The sequence below is a fragment of the Sinocyclocheilus rhinocerous genome, unplaced genomic scaffold, assembly GCF_001515625.1.
Source record: "Sinocyclocheilus rhinocerous isolate Xijiao unplaced genomic scaffold, SAMN03320098_v1.1 scaffold980, whole genome shotgun sequence".
Lineage (NCBI taxonomy): Eukaryota > Metazoa > Chordata > Actinopteri > Cypriniformes > Cyprinidae > Sinocyclocheilus > Sinocyclocheilus rhinocerous.
Window position 1 is genome coordinate 606,306 of NW_015635053.1, and position 18,454 is coordinate 624,759.

At 39.0% G+C, this 18,454-nt stretch overlaps 1 protein-coding gene across 1 annotated transcript in view; it reads left to right on the forward strand.

Annotated features, from left to right (window-relative positions):
* The first annotated feature begins 600 nt into the window (after window positions 1-600).
* Window positions 601-18,454, forward strand: part of lgr6 (leucine-rich repeat containing G protein-coupled receptor 6) — an 81,739-nt gene continuing 63,885 nt past the window's right edge. The window contains exon 1 of the mRNA XM_016560748.1: window positions 601-794. Within this exon, the coding sequence (XP_016416234.1) occupies window positions 601-794 (194 nt within the window). The remainder of the gene's footprint in view (window positions 795-18,454) is intronic.

Genomic DNA, 18,454 nt, shown 5'->3' on the forward strand with positions numbered 1-18,454 from the left:
GTATGATTTATATGGAGCAACGGCAGGAGAAGCGGTCGGTGCTTGACAGCTAAATTTGCGTTGCAGGATCTAGGGGAACTTTCCACGAAAGTCTGGATTGCAGCAGTTGTAGAAAAGTAATTGTGAGGGAAGGATTGTGGTAGCTCTAAAGGTATGAAAATGAGATCTCCGCATACAGCATACAGTCCCCCCTCTCAGAGTTCGGCTCTCCTGCTTTCTTCCAACCATCCACTCCAGCTGCCTGAGGCAGAAAGAGCGCGCGAGAGAAAGTAGGAGGAGTGCTGTGCCAGGCAGCCCCGCCCTCCAAAAGCTCCGGCCAATCAGAGGAGCGCTGCAAGCTTCTACTACAATAGGTGAATGTCTCCTAAGTGAGATGAGACGAGAGAGAGAGAGAAGACCTGTGTAAGCCCCTGACTGACTCATTCACCCATGGGAGTTTGAAGTGACAGAATAAATCTACAGAGACGAGGCTCAGGATAACATTTCAGAGAGCTGAGAGCGGACAGACACATACACACAAACAGAGCTACAGCTGAGTGAGACTGCAGAGAGACAGATATACAGCTCACCCACAGAAAGACAAGAGTTGGAGTCATTGTCATGTTGGTGGTGTTACTGATCCTGCATGCCGTCTCAAGTGCCCATTCTCAAGGGCCGCCGGGTGCCGCCATGCCTGGGAAGCAGTGCCCGTCTGCGTGCCAGTGTGAGGAGGATGGCATCCTACTGCTCGTGGACTGCTCCGAACAAGGACTATCCAGTGTGCCAACCGACCTGAGTCCTTTGATGTCTTACCTGTGAGTACTCCCTCCTGCTTCCATCACCCACTTTGCTGAGACAGTAAGGGGCTGTGAATAGTTCTTGAGGGACGTTTGGTTTGATTACATTAAATATCTTCAAAAGGACACTGAAAGATTATTGCTTTATGCCTGGATGAGGGGTTTGGAAGATATGAAAGGCTCTAGGTTAATAACAGACTTAGTGGTTCTCAACTGGTTTTGCTTCGAGACCCAGAACTTGTATCACTCAAATATTAGTGATTGTTCAGAGGTTAACAAAATTGACTATTAGAATTTGTTGATATTACCATGAGCTACAAACATATGCAAAGTTATTAACAAGAGATAGACTGGCAATTTTGGTTTCATAAGGATTTGGGGTTTCATGCTCTCAGCGGTTGCACAAAACACATTTAGGTCTTCATAAATCATATTTGTGCTTAAGTGCACCTGTATTTAATGTAGTCTGTGGCATGTTTTCTTTTATCTTGAGTAGTTTGTTCGTGGTTTATTAGGATGAGTGCAAGTCAGGCTACCTGGCATTTTCTACTAAGTGACAGATGGATTTGCGCTAAAATGCCATTGTTTAATTGAGCGCATGACCTTCATGTTAACGAGAACCATATGGGAAGTGTTTTTCTCCTCTGTTTAATGCTTATGTTTTAAATGATCGTTATTATTTAAATTATTTATGCTATCCTAATTATAATTATGAGATTAGATGCATGGGGCAAATTTCCTGTGACCTTTTATTTCTGATCCCATTTAGGATGTATGACATACATGTGATCCAACTTGAGTGATCGGTGTTGATGTGCACCTTCAATCAGAACTGTAATACAAAACATGTGAAACTGCGTTGTCGCAAACGGGACACTTTCAGCGTACCGTACCGAACCGTACAGACTGCTCCGTTCCTTACCAAACGTGAAAAGCAATGCTTGGTTCCCATGTATCCTGTGACAGTTCTCAGTGCAGCGGTATCTGATGGGAACGTGTGTGTAGAGTGATGCAGTGGGGCGCTCCGTACAGTATTGGGTTTCTCCATGTCAGCTGGAAGCCTGTTGGGTTTAAGTCCATGCTAATCGCTAAGGCATGCCATATGTCCCCTGATTGTGAATGATGACGCAAAGGAGGACTCAAATGTTCGCTCATAAAACGTTGTGCAGCTCACGTGAATCAATAACTGGAGAGAGTTGTGTTTCAGGCTTCGGAGGAAGCGTAGCTCATTGGTTGGGAATTGGATTGCAAACACATGTACCACAACCTTTCAAACATATTGAAACATCTTGAGCAGTGTCTCTAGACAGTTGCAAGTCCATAAGATTGTATCTCTTTTTTATTCTGCTAGTGTTATAAGGATTTTTATTGCGTTGTGCAATATATCGCATGACTTCATTTGTCAAATTTGTGTCCATTTAGTACGTTTATTAAACACTGCAGCCAATTGTATTAATATAATGAGGATTTTAACGAAACTTTAATAGAATCTCACTAGTGTTCGACGAATAATCCGGCCAAACTGATTCTGAGGTCTTTCACAAATTTTCATAAAGTTATTGATTTTAAAGTTTCATTATGAGTCTGTGCAAATCAGACCAATCTTTTACATGCAATGCCTCATCTAACACTTTCTTTCTTCACCGGAGGAGAGCAGATTGATGTAAATATTGACTGAGCTTTGATGTGCGTGTCATTGTTGAGATGTCAAAGTGTGTGTTTAAGCACGACGGGGACCGTTCTGCAAGAAAGCTCTGTTCTACTGACGCCATTTACTCAAAGTGCTCATTCATCGTCGTCTTTTTTTTATGCCAAACTTTTAGTCAAACCAAGAAAAAGTGTTTGCATTAGACATGTACAGAACTATTCTATTGCTTATGCCCTGGCCTGTCGTTATTATTCCACTATAACTTCTAATCCCTGCACTGAAAACTCACCAAACTTTAAATGCATGAAGTGTCTGTGGCCAGTTGTTACATTTTGACATTTTGCATTGCTGACATTTTAATTATGGGATGTATGGTTGCCTAGCAACCAGTGCTTAAATGAGCATTATTTAAAATATCAGCCCAGCAGCCCTATTTTACTGTAATTGTTTTGTCTTGCAATTGTTTAAAAAAAAAAAAAAAAAATTATTTTCATGAACTGCTTTTCTAGTGGATCTGAGATCTTTTACACTTTAATATGCAAATCAGTATTTAATAAATAAATAAATGTCATCTCTGCAAAAGCATCCTTACTCAATGGATTCAATTAATATTATGCTTCAATTACTGCTTATTTTTCTATGGACATAACAAGCAGATACTATCATCACTATTTTATGCATGGTGGGACTTGCTTAACATTAAATTTAGATGAAATAGTTTATAGAGCAAAAAGTAACGCACACGTGGGAGCTGTGTGAACGTGCTACTGAGAAAGCAGGCAGCAGCGCTGGACATTCTGCCAATATTAAATGCCTGTCCTGTCTCGCTCTGCAGCAATCGCCCATATGGGGACAACAGGTGCCCTGAGGCGCGGAAAAAGTCTGTCACCAAGAGAGTCTGTTTTTGCACTGATTTTTGTTTGTTTCTGTTGGTTTCAACAGGAGTGGACGTTAGGTACATCAGACGAGGAAAAGTTAGAGATTGCTGTTTTGTGCACTAACATGAATAACACTCGCATACACATTCCTAAACACACTGACTGCTGACTGATTTATATTTGTAGATACGGAAGATCTAAAAAGACTTTCAAACCTCCTTTTCAAACCTGTATGACTTTCTTTCTTCTGCAGATCACAAAAGAAGATATTTTAAAGAATGTTTTAACTGTTTTGTCTATACAATGAAAGTCAATGGGGCCTAAAACAACATTGGGCCACACTGACTTTTGTTTAAAATTGTTTAAACATTTTCAAAATGTCTTCTTTTGTATTTCATGAGGTTGAGTAAAAGATGGAAATTGTCATTTTTCACCTTTCAGCCTCTTTTAATGTCAAATTAATGTCTGTCTTTCAGTACAGATGCAGATAGAAGCTTTTTAGTCTTTCGGGAGATTAAAAGGCATTTTAGAACTATACAATATGTGCCATAGTTGACGATATTTAGTAAAAAATAAATAAATAAATAAATACTCAAGTTCATATTTTTAAGTAGCACATTTAATCTAATAACAATATATTACAATCACATATATGACAGTTGGTTCTTATACACTGTATTTTAGGAAATCGGGGTGCTTTAAGGCAATATTTAAATAACTGTATTAAAATAAAGAATAAACCCTCAATTCAAAGAAAACACTGAAAATGTCTTTTAGAGCTGTACTGAAACCAGTTAGCATCAGGTTAGCTCAGCTGAAGATGAGTACAAGCATCAACCAGCTCAAACCTCAAAGCTGTCAGCCCATTCCCTGAAGCCAAGGCCCATATATTTTCATCTCTCTCAGGGCAATTTTCTACACAAACACAAATTAATGTTGCGCTCGAGGTGAGGGCTGCAGACACATGTTTTCGCTTACTGGCCCACCTCAACTTCCAGTGCTTTGGCCTTGAAACCTTTTAGACTCAGAAACAAGAACAGAGCGAGTGTGTGAAAGATGCCTTCAAGTTCTGAAGTGTGTTGTGTTATCTGATTTGAGGGCCATAAATCTATTTGCGGCCCTTTTGGCCAGTGATTTATTTTTTATGGGTCAAACAGGAAGAGTTAACACCTAAATCACTGTGTAACAAATATTACAAACAGCTGGAACAGATTTTATATACTCTTATCAATTATGTCACATAACCATGTAACAAATTTTAGTTTAGTTCAGTCGACACAAAATGCTGTTCGCAACCCATTTTACTAACATATTCACGAATAAATACAGATATTAAATGAGAAAAAAAATGACAGTAGAGAATTTACAGGAAGTGTCTGTGGCCAGTTGTTGCATTTTGATGTTTTGCATTGCTGACATTTTAATTATGGGATGTATGGTTGCCTAGCAACCAGTGCATAAATGAGCATTATTTAAAATATGCTTTCCTAGTGGATCTGAGATTGTTTGCACTTTAATATGCAAATCTGTAATTAATAAATAAATAAATAAGTGTTGAGTTTTTTTGGATCAGAAATTAACATGTAAAACAATCAGAACTGTCATCTCTGCAAAAGCAAGAGTTTTTTTTGTATTTTCATGAACTGCTTTTCTAGCGGATCTGAGAGCGTTTCCACTTTAATATGCAAATCAGTAATTAATAAATAAATAAATAGGTGTTGAGTTTTTTTTGGAAAGGATTCAAACTCGGGTCACCAAAAGCGCTGCCCATTAGGTTATTGACTCCAACAGCTAAATATAATTTGATAAAAGACTAGTTTTTATTTTTTTATTTTTTTATTTTTAATTTTGATTTCATAGTGACTAAGTGCTGTTGAGAAAACAGATGTTAAATGTATGTTCAATTTTACCTATCACCTAGTACCTAGTAGCTAACACACACAAGTTGCTACATGGTGCTCATACTGAGAAGAGAAGTTTAAATAGGGCTTGCATCATTTCCCGATCTCTTTCCTGCCGCTTTGTTGCATCATTTCGTGTCCTCTCTCTATGCTGTCAATAAAAATGATAAAAACATTAGCGAAACGTTTAGAAGAAGGCCTTCTCAGGATCAGGGCTCAGATCTTCAGGGTTGTTTATGCACTTCTGAATCCTAGTGAATTCAACTCTGGCAGCCTACATCATTAAATGGCTCTAATGTTCTCTCCGTTTAACCACCTAAGCTCTTCAATGAAACAGGGTGCTAATGGTATTTTCATCCTGGCAGTGGTGAACGCTTTGAGCTTTATAATGTGGTAAGTTTGTAGGCTGATCCCTCAGGGGGTGCTAGCAGACAAACTGCACGGACAATCACTCACAGCTTTGATGCTTACGGTACCACTGCAAAGCAACACAGTGGGATTCACGTAGAGCAAAGAGCTGAGGAATAACATCACTGCTGAGGTGCTTCAGTGGATTTATATTGCTGTACGTATACCCTCCATCAACAGTCCATTACCAAAACCCAGAGTCTCCAAGAAGTAATACTCGAAATTTAACAAATATATGAAACACATGGACAAATTTGGCATTCTCGCTGACTGTTCCTCAGAGAAAGAGAATAAAAACTTTTTTGAAGTGAGGCTCCAAATGTCAACGGGATATCTGGAATGGTTATTAAAACCCCCAGCTGACGAAGTCCATAGTTTACAGAGATGTCCATATTTGCTGGAGTGAAATTTCGCCATGGGTTCATGACCGAAGCGAGAAGAAGGTGAAAGTAATGTATTATGTCTGGTAGAAGCAGGAAGACGGCTTAGACCAGTGCTTCTCAACCTTTTTTTCCACTGGGCCGCACTATGGTCCAAGTGCAAGTCTCATGGGCCGCACGCATATCATTAACATATTACGTTACCAATACAAACCAACCGGATTTATAATATTATGGCCTAAATATTATGATATCTAATCGATACATTCATTGAAATAAATAATTCTACTCACCATTAATAAAACACCTGATGCTGTCGGGAGCTGACCAATTTTGTGAAATTCGGCTCGAAAGGAGTAACAGCACAATGAAGTTGCGATTGTATGTGTTCCTTCGCTGGCATTTTCCACATTTAATTTTTTTTCCCTTAATAACAAATTTGTCCATTCTGATGCTCAGTTTTACCGAACTAATGGCTGCTGATGACTATTTGAATTGAATTCTGCCAAAGTGCGCGCTTGTAAGTTTTCGTTAAATGCGTAACTTTAATTACGTGAATACAGGTCTGCTCTTGTCTGAAAATAATATATGAAAAACAAAATTATTTTACATAACAAAAACATTATAGCTTATATTTATTTAGTGCATTTTTTAATTAATGTAAAAACTAAAATGAATTGTAAAACTGAAAGTTATTTTTTAAACTGTGTTCAGCATGGTGGGCCGCATTTGAATTCGTGACGGGCCGCGGGTTGAGAACCACTGGCTTAGACTCTGACCGTAGATGTCAGCTCACGGTACCCCAGTGGCCTGTTTACCTGCTTTGTGTGTCAGGACAGGTCATGGACAAGGCACCGGGGAGGGAGTTTGATCTTTTCAGAGCATTGGACAATTCAAACAGACTTAGGAATCTGCCACGCTGATGTGCAATGTAGTGAGTGAGTGAGAGGGGTCAGAATGTACAACATACCCTCCAGGCTGTAGGACAGACAGAGGTATGTTTACACCTGAGAGTGTTATGACCCTACTTGCAGAACCAAATCACATTCATGATGCATGACTACAAGCTTTTTCTCACTGCCTCATTTTGTTTGTACTTTTTAAACTTCTCTATACAACTTATGCAATTTGTGGAGGAAAATACAACAACACATTCTTTCATAAATTCCTCAGTTCCTCAGTTCAAATTCTGGATAAAAAGGCTGAATGGAAAGAAAAACAAATAAACAAAAAACAGGCGTGCATTTTTTTTTTCTCCAAGCAGAATGTCTTGTCATTAACACACGACTCCATTTGTGTACAAGCTAGTACACATACGGAGAGTTGCAGACTCAACCTCACCCTCAAACAAACATGGGAGTGATTGTTCATTTCCTTCTCTTCCCGTTACCTAACAGTGAAAAGAGAGCAATTAGTGCCTTGTGAAGTCAGCCCGAAAATAGTCAGAGCCCATGCAGGATAAATAAACCAGTGGACCTACCGCAGACTGCCTCATCTCCAGAACATCTTTAAATAGATCCAGAGCAGGAGGAGAAGACCCGAATGCTTCTACTCAGCATGCTATAGAAAAACCAAACCTGAGGAGCAAACCCTGTGTGGGACCCCCTAAATATTATGTAGGATTGCATATATGTAGAACTTGGTTACATCATCAACTATTATTGATTGGAGACTTTCCTTCCAGGCCACTTCCTTCCTGAGTTCCTGATCCATCTTTGAAATAAAGACATAAGGCTTTCCTCTTTCCCTTTTTTTCTGTAGGACAGAAGGAATGAAATTTATTTTATATCTCAAGTGGTTCTTCTAGACAGCAATCCGATCAAAGGAGTCATTTGCTTTGCTTTTTGCAATGTATGTAAGCACATAATGTTTCAGAATTGTCAGATATGGCAAGATACCAAGATCTGCCATCATAAGTAAGACATCTCAATATGAAATGATTTGAATGACTGTAAAAATGGTCTCATTTGTCTCCAGAGGAATTTTAGGAAAAATATCTGTGACAAAGATGATTCTTAAGTGAACCTAAGTGAGAATTCGCCTGGTCTATGAAAGAGCAACCACTGAGTAATAAAATGTTCCTGTGGGTTCTGGTGAGGGAATAACAATTGAATCAGTGGCTAAGTGTGGATTATGTCCTTTTCAATGGCAGAGGTTCATAAATCACCCCCTGGGCAAACTTGACAATCCATCACAGACCTCTGTGGGGGTCTGTGTGGGGGTCTCTTAACCTGTGGTTAAGCCTTTAGCCGCATTTCACCATCGGCTCTTTGGATCTGACAGAAGCTATAAACTGTGCTTTTGAGGTGACATGTTCTCACCCCCTCAAACACCACTGGAAACCTTAAGGGAGGACAATGTCTGGGAAAGATGATACCCAGAATACTGTTCGTTAAGTGGAAATGGTTTATACAGAAGCTCAGATTTCAGATTCATGATCCTAACCATAAAGGAACCCAGTCGCACCAAAGTGGGAATGGTTAACTGCTCATCCAGAGATGCTTGGGATCCACACATGTGAGAAGCCGTCTACTCAAATGAAGGAGCAAATTAAACCTTCTGAGTTTCCAAATAGATTATTTTACATGCATACAGCTTACAGCATTACACAGTCCCCCCTAATGCTTTTTTAATGAGTTTGCTTACATTTGCCGCATTGAGAATATACAACTCATCCAAGATTGCAATATGTGGACCAGGAAGGATCGCTGGCCAGACTGAGGCAGGCTCAAAGCAGGAATTTTAAACTGAGATTTTTCCTTATCTGAACTATTTAGGGCTGTGCCTTGCATCAGGGAAGATTACTCACTGAATCCTGAATCCTATGTATCAGGCTTATTTGAGAAGGTTTCCTCGCCAAACTAGGAAAGGGAAATCTCATAACCTGCTTCCCTGTCAATACCAGAGGAAGATTTGCGTAATAAGTTTTTAGTGCAGCAACTGGAAACATTCTGTAACCAGACAAAAATTTTCAAATCATCTAGGAATGTAAATTGGAGTGACACTTTCTTAGTCTTTCATGAAGGACTCAAGTTAGGCCATTTCTGATGGATGGCTAGTTTATTCTGGGCATTGTGTCTAGCAGGAAAAGATGAGAGAATGGTTGCTTAAGAAGGGAGCCATGAAGTATGCGTGACGTGCCGGAGTCGCATCACTTGCAGCTGCACATCTCTGAAAGAAGTAGAACTGCAGTCCAAAGAAATCCATTCAGTGCCCACTGCATCATAAACCAGCCAACTACGCTCATACCTCACATGCACATGCCGAAATGCAGGTGGTGTCCTTAAACTGTGAGGAATCTACACATCAGGAACCTTGTAAACAAGATCTTTGAAAATCACAACTTTGTTTGATGCTACGTAGAGTTGCCAAAGAAAACATGGTGTGCGTTTTAAGAGCGACTGTGGGAGAATAATTCAAATCGAAGCCAATTATTTTGTAATAAACTGAAAATTACCACTCCGGGAGTTGTTTCCCGGAAGGATGGAAAAGGCCTGTTTGAATGTGTGCCGAGAAGTTAAACAAGATTGAGTGCTAGTGCACTTTTAAGTTGAACATAGCATCTCCCAACTGACCAACTGGTAATGCTGATAAACGAATGTGATCAGTTTCCAATAATACCATTAAGAAACACTATTGCAGGCAAGAACCTTGCCATCTGTGAAGGTACAATCCTTTATGACTAAAACCTCTGCATGTTCTTACTTGCCAAACTGCTGGCGAACATCAAAGATATAGGCAAAAAGGCATTACAGATGATTTGCCACTTTGAATATGGACAGTTGTTCTGCTGTGAGACTTAAGAATAAAGAAAGATGCCCAGCACACAGTATCTGATGAAAATAAATGAAAAGAGTAAGAGCTGATGTTGAGGTCACCATGTGAATTTTTTTTAGTTTGAATGTTTTCCATTGGCTTTGACATTCAGATTAGGTTTCCCAACTCAAAACTCGAAGCAAATGTCAATGGAAAAACTTTGTCATTTGCCTATTGAACAGTCTTTATCTGTAAGCACTATTTCCCACGGCCAGTGTCTTGCGAAGTCCAGGAAACCATCTCGTACATCTTCTTTAGAGTTGGGATTGGGACCTCCAGGGACAGGGTGAGCTCCATCCAGTGAAAAGGATAGATGGAGAGGGTGTTTTCTCCGCCCGACCTGCAGCTGTCTCAGCTGCTCGCCACTGGGGACAACAGGAAATTTATTGCAATAATCATCTCTCTAGGCAACACATTAAATAGCGCACTCCTGCTTTGAAAAGGCTTTGAAAGACATTCTCTTTGATACTTGATTAGAGAGTGAAGTTTTCAGGAGGTGGCAAACAGTCTTAACATGTAGAGAGTTGTTGGATTTTTTTTTTTTTTTTGCTTCCTTTAGTGTTAATGCGGTTGATAGTTATTTTACTATATATGAAGGTAGTAACTGTTGAGTTTGCATATTATATTTTAAATGAGATAAAATTACTGTTTCATTTTTTTTTTACAATTTTACAAGCAGCAATGTTTACAATTTTACTATTTTACAAGCAGCAATGTTGAAGGTACCCAGACTGTATTTTAGATAATCTTTAATGTCTGCATCACGTTTGAATTCACTCCTCCACCTCTCTACATCTCTCCCAGAAGCTGGTCAGTGTGGTTTAGTGTAAACTTGTATATGTCAAAAAAGAATTTTTGTTTGTAAAAGACTGAACAAAACTACAGATTGGGCCGTGTAATGATTTATTGGACATTCCAGATGAACGGCGAGTAGAACATTTTGAATGCATCATAAAAATGAAAACATGTGTGATTTACTTAACTCTCTTTGCAGCACAAAAGTCAATTGTAGACTGAAATGAAGTCTGGACTACATCTGAAACATGACTTTAAAACTTATTAACATACTTTTGGAGAACTATGCTTCAAATATTGTAAAGTTCAATATAGAGAACAATGCAAACTTTGATATTAATTAAACAGCAAGAATATGTCTGCTTTGGGGCAAAGAGACAGCTAGACCATAAGTGTTTTGGGATACTGCATGTTGTTGGAGCTGTACACTACCAGTTAGTGTCTATATCTAGCCACAGTGTTCATGTGGATTGAATCTGGCTTGCAACATTTTCAGTTCCTCCCTCTTGTCTCCATCATGTCCTTTCTCTCTTTACCTCAGGGGTGTCCAATCCTGCTTCTCGAAGACCACTGTCCAGCAGAGTTAACACCAATTAAACACACCTGAACCAGCTAATCAAGGTCTTACTACACTGTAAAAAATGACCGTGAATTTAACGGTAAAAGACTGTAAAAATGCTACAGTTAAAACCTGTTAAATGGTTAACGGTAAATTCCCCTACTATATACGGTGAAAAACTGTATTGGACATTACATGTATTGGACATTAATTTTACGGTAGTATACCGTTTTTGGAAGTGAAAAAGACCGTATCATTTACAGTGAATAACCGTAAATTGACATTCCCAGAATTCCCTGCATTACATTTCAAATTTGATGTTTTTTTTGTTGAAATAACTATGTTTCTTCTTAGTTTTTTCTTATCAGTTTTGTATATTAGGGTTGTGTGTTACACCTAATGTTGTTAAATTAATGTTTATTGCATTATTTCAGTTTCATGTGTTACCATGATTGTGTTTAGTGTTTGTGTGAATGACATTGTGTACCTTCTATATATGTTATTATTTAAAAGCTGCTTGTGATAGGCTTTGGTTCATCGTGTGACTTTCTCATCACCACCTGCATTTGGTGGTTATCAGTGTATTACAAAGGTACAAAACAGATTTCAGTACTTCAATAGGTTGGTATATTAACATTATATCAGTTAATGAAATTACGGTATTTAACTGTAAATTTAAGTTACAACCGTAAAACCTAAAACGTTGCTACCGTATTTTTTACGGTAAAATTCCGGCAACCACAGCTGCCGGTTTTTTACCGTAAATTTTACGCAATTTTTTTTACAGTGTAGGCATACTAGAAACTTCCAGGCAGGTGTGTTGAGGCAAGGTGGAGCTAAACTCTGCAGGACAGTGGCTCTCTAGGACCAAGTTTGAACACCCCTGCTCTACCTGAAAGAAGTCAGAAAAAAGGTCAGTGATAGCCTGACGAATTGCACACACGATGCGACATGCACACAGCCTGGGTTTGAATCTGATATTTTTGTGATCTCATCATACATTGACATACATTGAAATATTGTTTTAATGAAGATATACTGTATCTCAGACAATGACATTGATATCACAATTCCATTCCAAGTGACATTCTAGAGCATGTCCACTGTCCTGCAGAGTTTAGCTCTAACCTTACCAAATAAATCTGAAGAAGCTAATCAAGGTCTAATATGGCTACTAGAAAATTATAGGCAAGTGAGGTTGATGTTGGGGCTAAACCAGCCAGAGAGTGGATCTCAGGGGCCAGTTTTAAAGACTAAACAGCCAAGGGAATTTGACGGTGCCAACGTTTTGTACACAGTATTGCTGTGCAAAGACATTCAAAATATCAATTTCTAGTCTTCTCAGAACATTATGACATGTGGATCAGCCTATTCTGAGGCTTAAGTCCTGATTGGGCTTAACAAAATAGAGAATGATTCTAAGTTATGGAAAACTATACATTGTGTGGCTAGCAGCCTCATCTCAGTTTGTAATTTTAACTCAAATAACTTTCTGTGACAGGTTTGACAGATTTTTAATCCACACATCAGTCGTGATATATGCAATCTCATGGATATATTTTGATGTCATGTGCAAAAGCATGGTCAATCAAAGCCGCAGAGACAGTTCTGGGGTCTGTCCTTCCACATAGTTTTTATCCATTCCTCATCCACTCGATTCACTCATCCCTTCACTCTCAGATATTTGCGGCTCTGTCTTCCACAAAAAGAGTAAGACGCTCATGTCTTTCTGTCTTCTTTTCTCGTTTTCTCCCTTCACGACCACAAATTGCTGTCATTATGTGACGCATTGCAGTGGTGATGGCTAACCAGAGTCTGGCCTGTGGAGAAAACCACGACAAGCGAATTAAGAGCTGAGGGAAATTGAGGGCCTGTGTGTGTGTGCGTGGACCACCCAGACTCTCATAACCAGAGGGTGAAACCACAAGCAGGAGCGACTCTGTTCTGCCGCCCGCATCTCGGTCCCTCACTTTCTGTCTATATTTAGATCTATTTGTTTCTCCTTTGTCTCCTTCTCAATTGCTCTTTCTGCTTCATTCTCTTGGTCTCACACTCTTATCTTTGTGGTCATATAAACTGAAGCCAAACCCATTAGACCCTATAAGTTAATTTCATTGGGAACTTCACTTATATGCTATATAATTTAATGTGCTGAATCTATTTTTATGCTTATATATACCGAAGAGAGGAACTTGTATTACCTAGAGGCTGCTTTTTATAGTTTAGGAGATTAAATAGGGTTCTCAGTTGCGTGTTTGGCGTATAGACACAAATGAGACAATTGTTGACCTACAGGTAGTATCTAGATTAGCAATATTTGGTCTTTGTTTACCATCATAGTCCCTGAGGACGTAGCAAATCTGCACTATTGTAAATCGTGAACACACATTCCTATCAAAGTCAGAAATGTTTGCGTGTGTCTTTGCCCTACAGAGTCTCACTTCTCTCAAAGACTTCCTCCAAACTTTAATCTCTTCCTCCTAGTTTCCCCTCTTCCGTATTGCATTCCTCTCCGTAAAGCAAAAATGGTTTCCATGCGGATTGCCCATTATGTCAGTGTGGCGATGGTTATCGGTGCTGACCCAGGTCAAGCAGCACTGTAAACAGGACTGTGTTCAGAGGCGGGCGGCTGAGGAGAGAGGAGCCATGCTGAAGCCAGACGACGGGACAAGCCCACTATCAGCCCCAGCATCAGGCTTCTGGCTCCAGACTGCTCCCTCTCAAACTCCTCTCAGACCTGGAGTCTTCCGCCCCCCATTTTACCGGGAAGGGAATGGGTGTTGGTTTGGGTGTTGGCTTGTGGCTGATTCTCCACATGGCTGTAGTATCCACAATGCATGAAGATAAAAACTTCATATGTAGATGCAAAGGCTAACCTGTTACGCTGCCCTTTGATGAAAACTATCAAAAGCACTTATGAAAAGCAATGCTAATGTTCTTTTTCATGTTACAGTACATCCGGGTTCAATAAAAGTTAAGCTCTGTAGAGAGTGAATACAAATTCAATGTACAATGCCTTGTTCCATAGGATTCATTGTAAGTTCATTACTCTAAATGTAAATTTTGCTTTATTTTCTGTGGCACTTTGCACAAAGCATGGAACAGACATTTTCAGTAGAGTTTGTATTGAACCCAGAATATTTTTTTTTTATTCCACTGTTATTATGTAAGTATAAGTCTGAAAGCACTGAATGTATACATAGTGCGCTAATATGCGGTAAGAAGCAGGTACATTCAGAGTATCACCAATTCTCTCTTTGAAGACTCAAAGGAAATGTGTTGACAGAGAGTCTGTTGAGGAGGACAGGGTGCGGTTTGATGTTGCTCACATTGCTGCCGGCTCAGTGTGTGTTTGGCTGCAGGCCAGGACAATGTTGTTAGAGAAAAGCACTGAGTGAAAGATAGATGCCTGTAATTACTACTGGCCAGTACATTGAGGAGCCCGCAGAGTTCAGAAGACCACAAAGTCTCTATTAGAACTTGTTTTGGTGACACTATTACAGTATCAATTGATACATTATATTTGATTAAAAATGACAGTAAAGACATTTATAGAATTTCTAGAATGATTTCTGAAAGATCATGTGACTCTAAAGACTGGAGTAATGGTTGCTTGAAATTTGGCTTTGCTATCACAGGAATAAATATATTAAGTATATTGCAATAGAAAAAAAAATGATCCCAAACTTTTGAACTGTTGTGTATGTATCCAAATTCAAAACATCCCAGCAACACTATTACAACAATCCTCTGGAAAACTGTATTTGATCTCAGCTTCCTCTACAACTCTTCTCAACACAACACATTTCTTGCTTTGCATGATTTATCTCAGCACAAGTTTTACGAACGCCACCAAAATCACTAGAGAATCAGCCTCTGTTTGTGTGCTGCCTATGAGTTTCATTACTCGATTAGGTATGACAACATTAGTGTTGGTTCATAGCCTCTGGATTAGTGAATGGCCCTCATCCCAGGACGTTATGGTGACTGCACAGTTCATCAGCGGCTTCTTCCACGTTTCTTAGGCGGATAGGAAAACATGTTTTTGACAGCAACAATGGAGTGGAGAATTTAATAACTTCCTTCTGTATTCTTATTGAGTTCAACAGTCCACATTCCTTTTGTCAAATTAAATAGACAAGTAACTGTTCCACAGATGGCAAAAACAATCATTTAGTACCAAAATATATTAATAAAAAAAGACAGAATAACAATCATTTGCCAATAGCAACAATAACACTGAAGTTTTCCTGTTAATTGTCAAATTTTTGGACATGTTCTAGGAAACTTTTGTGTAGAGTGCTAAATGGCTTCTTCTAACGTTTCACACACTGTGTGCATCTGTTAACTTAAAGGTGACTTGTGTAATTTTTCGATATTAAAATTCTTTCACTTAATATGGAGAGACAACTTTAAGTAAACCGCGTGTAGGTTGATTTCTCAACAGTGTAACACAGTAGTGTTGTGGAGCACATCAGAGCACTGCTGTTTGTTTGAACATTTTAACCAAATTGCCACAACAACAGCTTAACCACTGGAATACGTTTGGGGCAGGGCAATCTGTTTGCTGACCAATGGCAGAGTGGTGGAGTATTTGGAAAACCTGTTTGAAAACAGTAATTAGGTGCTCAAACCAATCGGTTCGACTTGAAGCAGCGCATGCTGGTTAGAATTTTCTTTTTACCAATGAATGCCATTAAAGTACCACAATGGCAATTTGAGAGCAGCCGGCTGACTCATCCTCCACAGCTTCTATAGAGGCTCTGATGACGATACAGCTTGTTTCACGATTGCCTGTATTCACAAATGACAAAGATGATGTGTGTGAACTTTGGGAAGCAGAAAGTGTCCGATTTTGGTAGTGTTTTGCGCGACACAGTTTTCAACTAAAAACATGTAACGTTTTTACGTATTTTGGCCATTCAATTACATGACAATGCGTTTTAAGGCACTGAAAATGCTAACTTTTAAAAACAGGTTTCAAAGTATATGTTTTTTAAACGCTACCATTATTATCTCTGACATAAATGTGAATTTGTGAAAACTGTGACATCATGCGCAGCATAATATGTTTTCTCGTAGTGTTTCTTTACAAAGTGACATTGCCAACTACTGGCCTGGCATGCATAATACAGCCTCTTTAGTCGTTTTCGCGAATCCATGCGAACGGGGATCGTTTTGACAACTTTGTTGTCTGCACATAAAACCTTTTAAAGGGGTCCTATTATGCTTTTTCACTTTTTCAACTTTAGTTAGTCTGTAATGTTGCTGTTTGAGCATAAAAAAGATCTGCAACGTTACAAAGCTCAAAGTTCACTTCAAAAGGAGATATTTTATTGAACAGAAATCACTTTTCAAAAACTACAACGAACGACTCGTTTGGACTACAACGCATATTTTCCGGGATTTGTGATATCACAAATATCGACGAATGGGACGAGACCTGGTTGAGCTGCACTAGAGAAGGCAACGAGTGTTATCACTATGTCGGAGACATGCTAGCTTTCCCAAGGCAGACGAACTTAGAGTGGTTACAATCATCCGGGTTTAAATCGCGCTCAAATTGATTTTATTTTGAAGCAATATTTACACTGAAGCTCGCAGGCGGCTATGGTAGCCTGTTCTAGTACACCTCCAAATCAAAATCAAGACTTTGTAAAAGAGCATAATAGGACCCCTTTAAAAACTTTTACGTTTTCAGTACATAGTTGTCGTTTAAACGTATTTATAATGTCTTCATTTACAACTCTTCCCTCAAGTGCAAACGGAAAATCTCACTGATCGGTTGCATCCAACAGCAGCCAAAGTCCTATTATTTTTGCCTATGGTGGTGCTAGTGGCATAGAAATTCCACTATTTTTATCCATTCTGACCAATAAAATGACCTTTGTTAGTGTAAACTTGTGTTGTCCTGTGGTTTGACTTAAAAAGTTAATGAATTAAATGTAAATGTCACCACATGAAAAACTTTTCTTATGCACCTTACACATTTCTTACAGCGCACTCTAGATCCTGAACGACACTTGATGCAGTTACTCAATGAAAGTCCCTCGGGAGCTAAAGATGCAGTGGCGTTGTGAACAAACACAATGTAGCTTCCGCTGAAGACAAAGGTACAGTTATATTCCTGGGGAGAGAGGTGGTAGGCATGAGGTTTCATTCGCCCCACCTTTAAGATGTACATTGCCCTGGGACAGATGCTAGATGACAGGGTTATTACACCGACAATAGCTTTAGTAAGGGCGGAGGGAGAGACAAAGAGGATAGTAAGCTCTGTCACAGCGATATTTCCTGTTCCTGTCAAAGGAATAACGAGAGCTAAGGTGTCAGTGTCAATGTTTGCGCTCACGGTTTGAGATTGTGGAGTTGATACAAGGTGATGATGGGAGGGCAGGAAGTGTGAGCTGATGATATGGTGGGACTTGTCCAGTCTGTACTTGTAGGAGTTGCTTTAGAATAGGCCTATTTATTGAAGTCTTTTTTTATATGAGCAGAGAAAAGATGTTTCCTCCAGTTTTCTCATGCGATTTGGAGACTCTCGGATTCTTCCAAGTAGCACCGCTCAAAGGTTTCGCGATCACTCCCACAGGGTAGGATGTGCACGCTCACATTGCAGAGATTCCTCCTGCGCCATTGAAATCTGCCGGACCCCTGTCCTGTCATCAACCCCCATTCTCTCTCGCCAGAAAGGGGGCATTGTGTTCAATCCCAGACCCGGGCAGACTGTCCTCAAACCAATCATGTTTGGCAAAGTGAGCCTCGTTAGAACAGAAGGATTAACAGGAAGATGAGAGCTGGAGTTGCTGACAAGATGATGTGTACAGGAACTCCTTTAAACCCTTCAATGAGAAGCAGCCTGATATGCATGCAATATGGACGCTATCACATAAAGCATCTCAAAATGTCTTCTCTTTAAAGTAATAACGCAGAAATTAACATTTTATCATTATCAATTCACCACCACGTTGTTCCAAAACTCATAACCTGTTTTTTACAAAGGAGAATTTTTGAAAAAATATTAATGCAGCTCAAGTCAAGACATTTCAAGTTTTTGTTAGTATTAATAAGAATAATATATTTTATATTTTAATATATATTTACTTTATTATAATATAATTATTTAAATTATTTTATTATTATTATTAATTTTATATATACTGTATATATTATGAAAAATAATATAATTATATGATATTAATTTTATTAATAGTTTTTCTGTTATTCACTGATAATCTTCTCTGCTCAAGTACTGAAATCTTATTTGTGTTAACATTCACATGTAAAATTTCACAT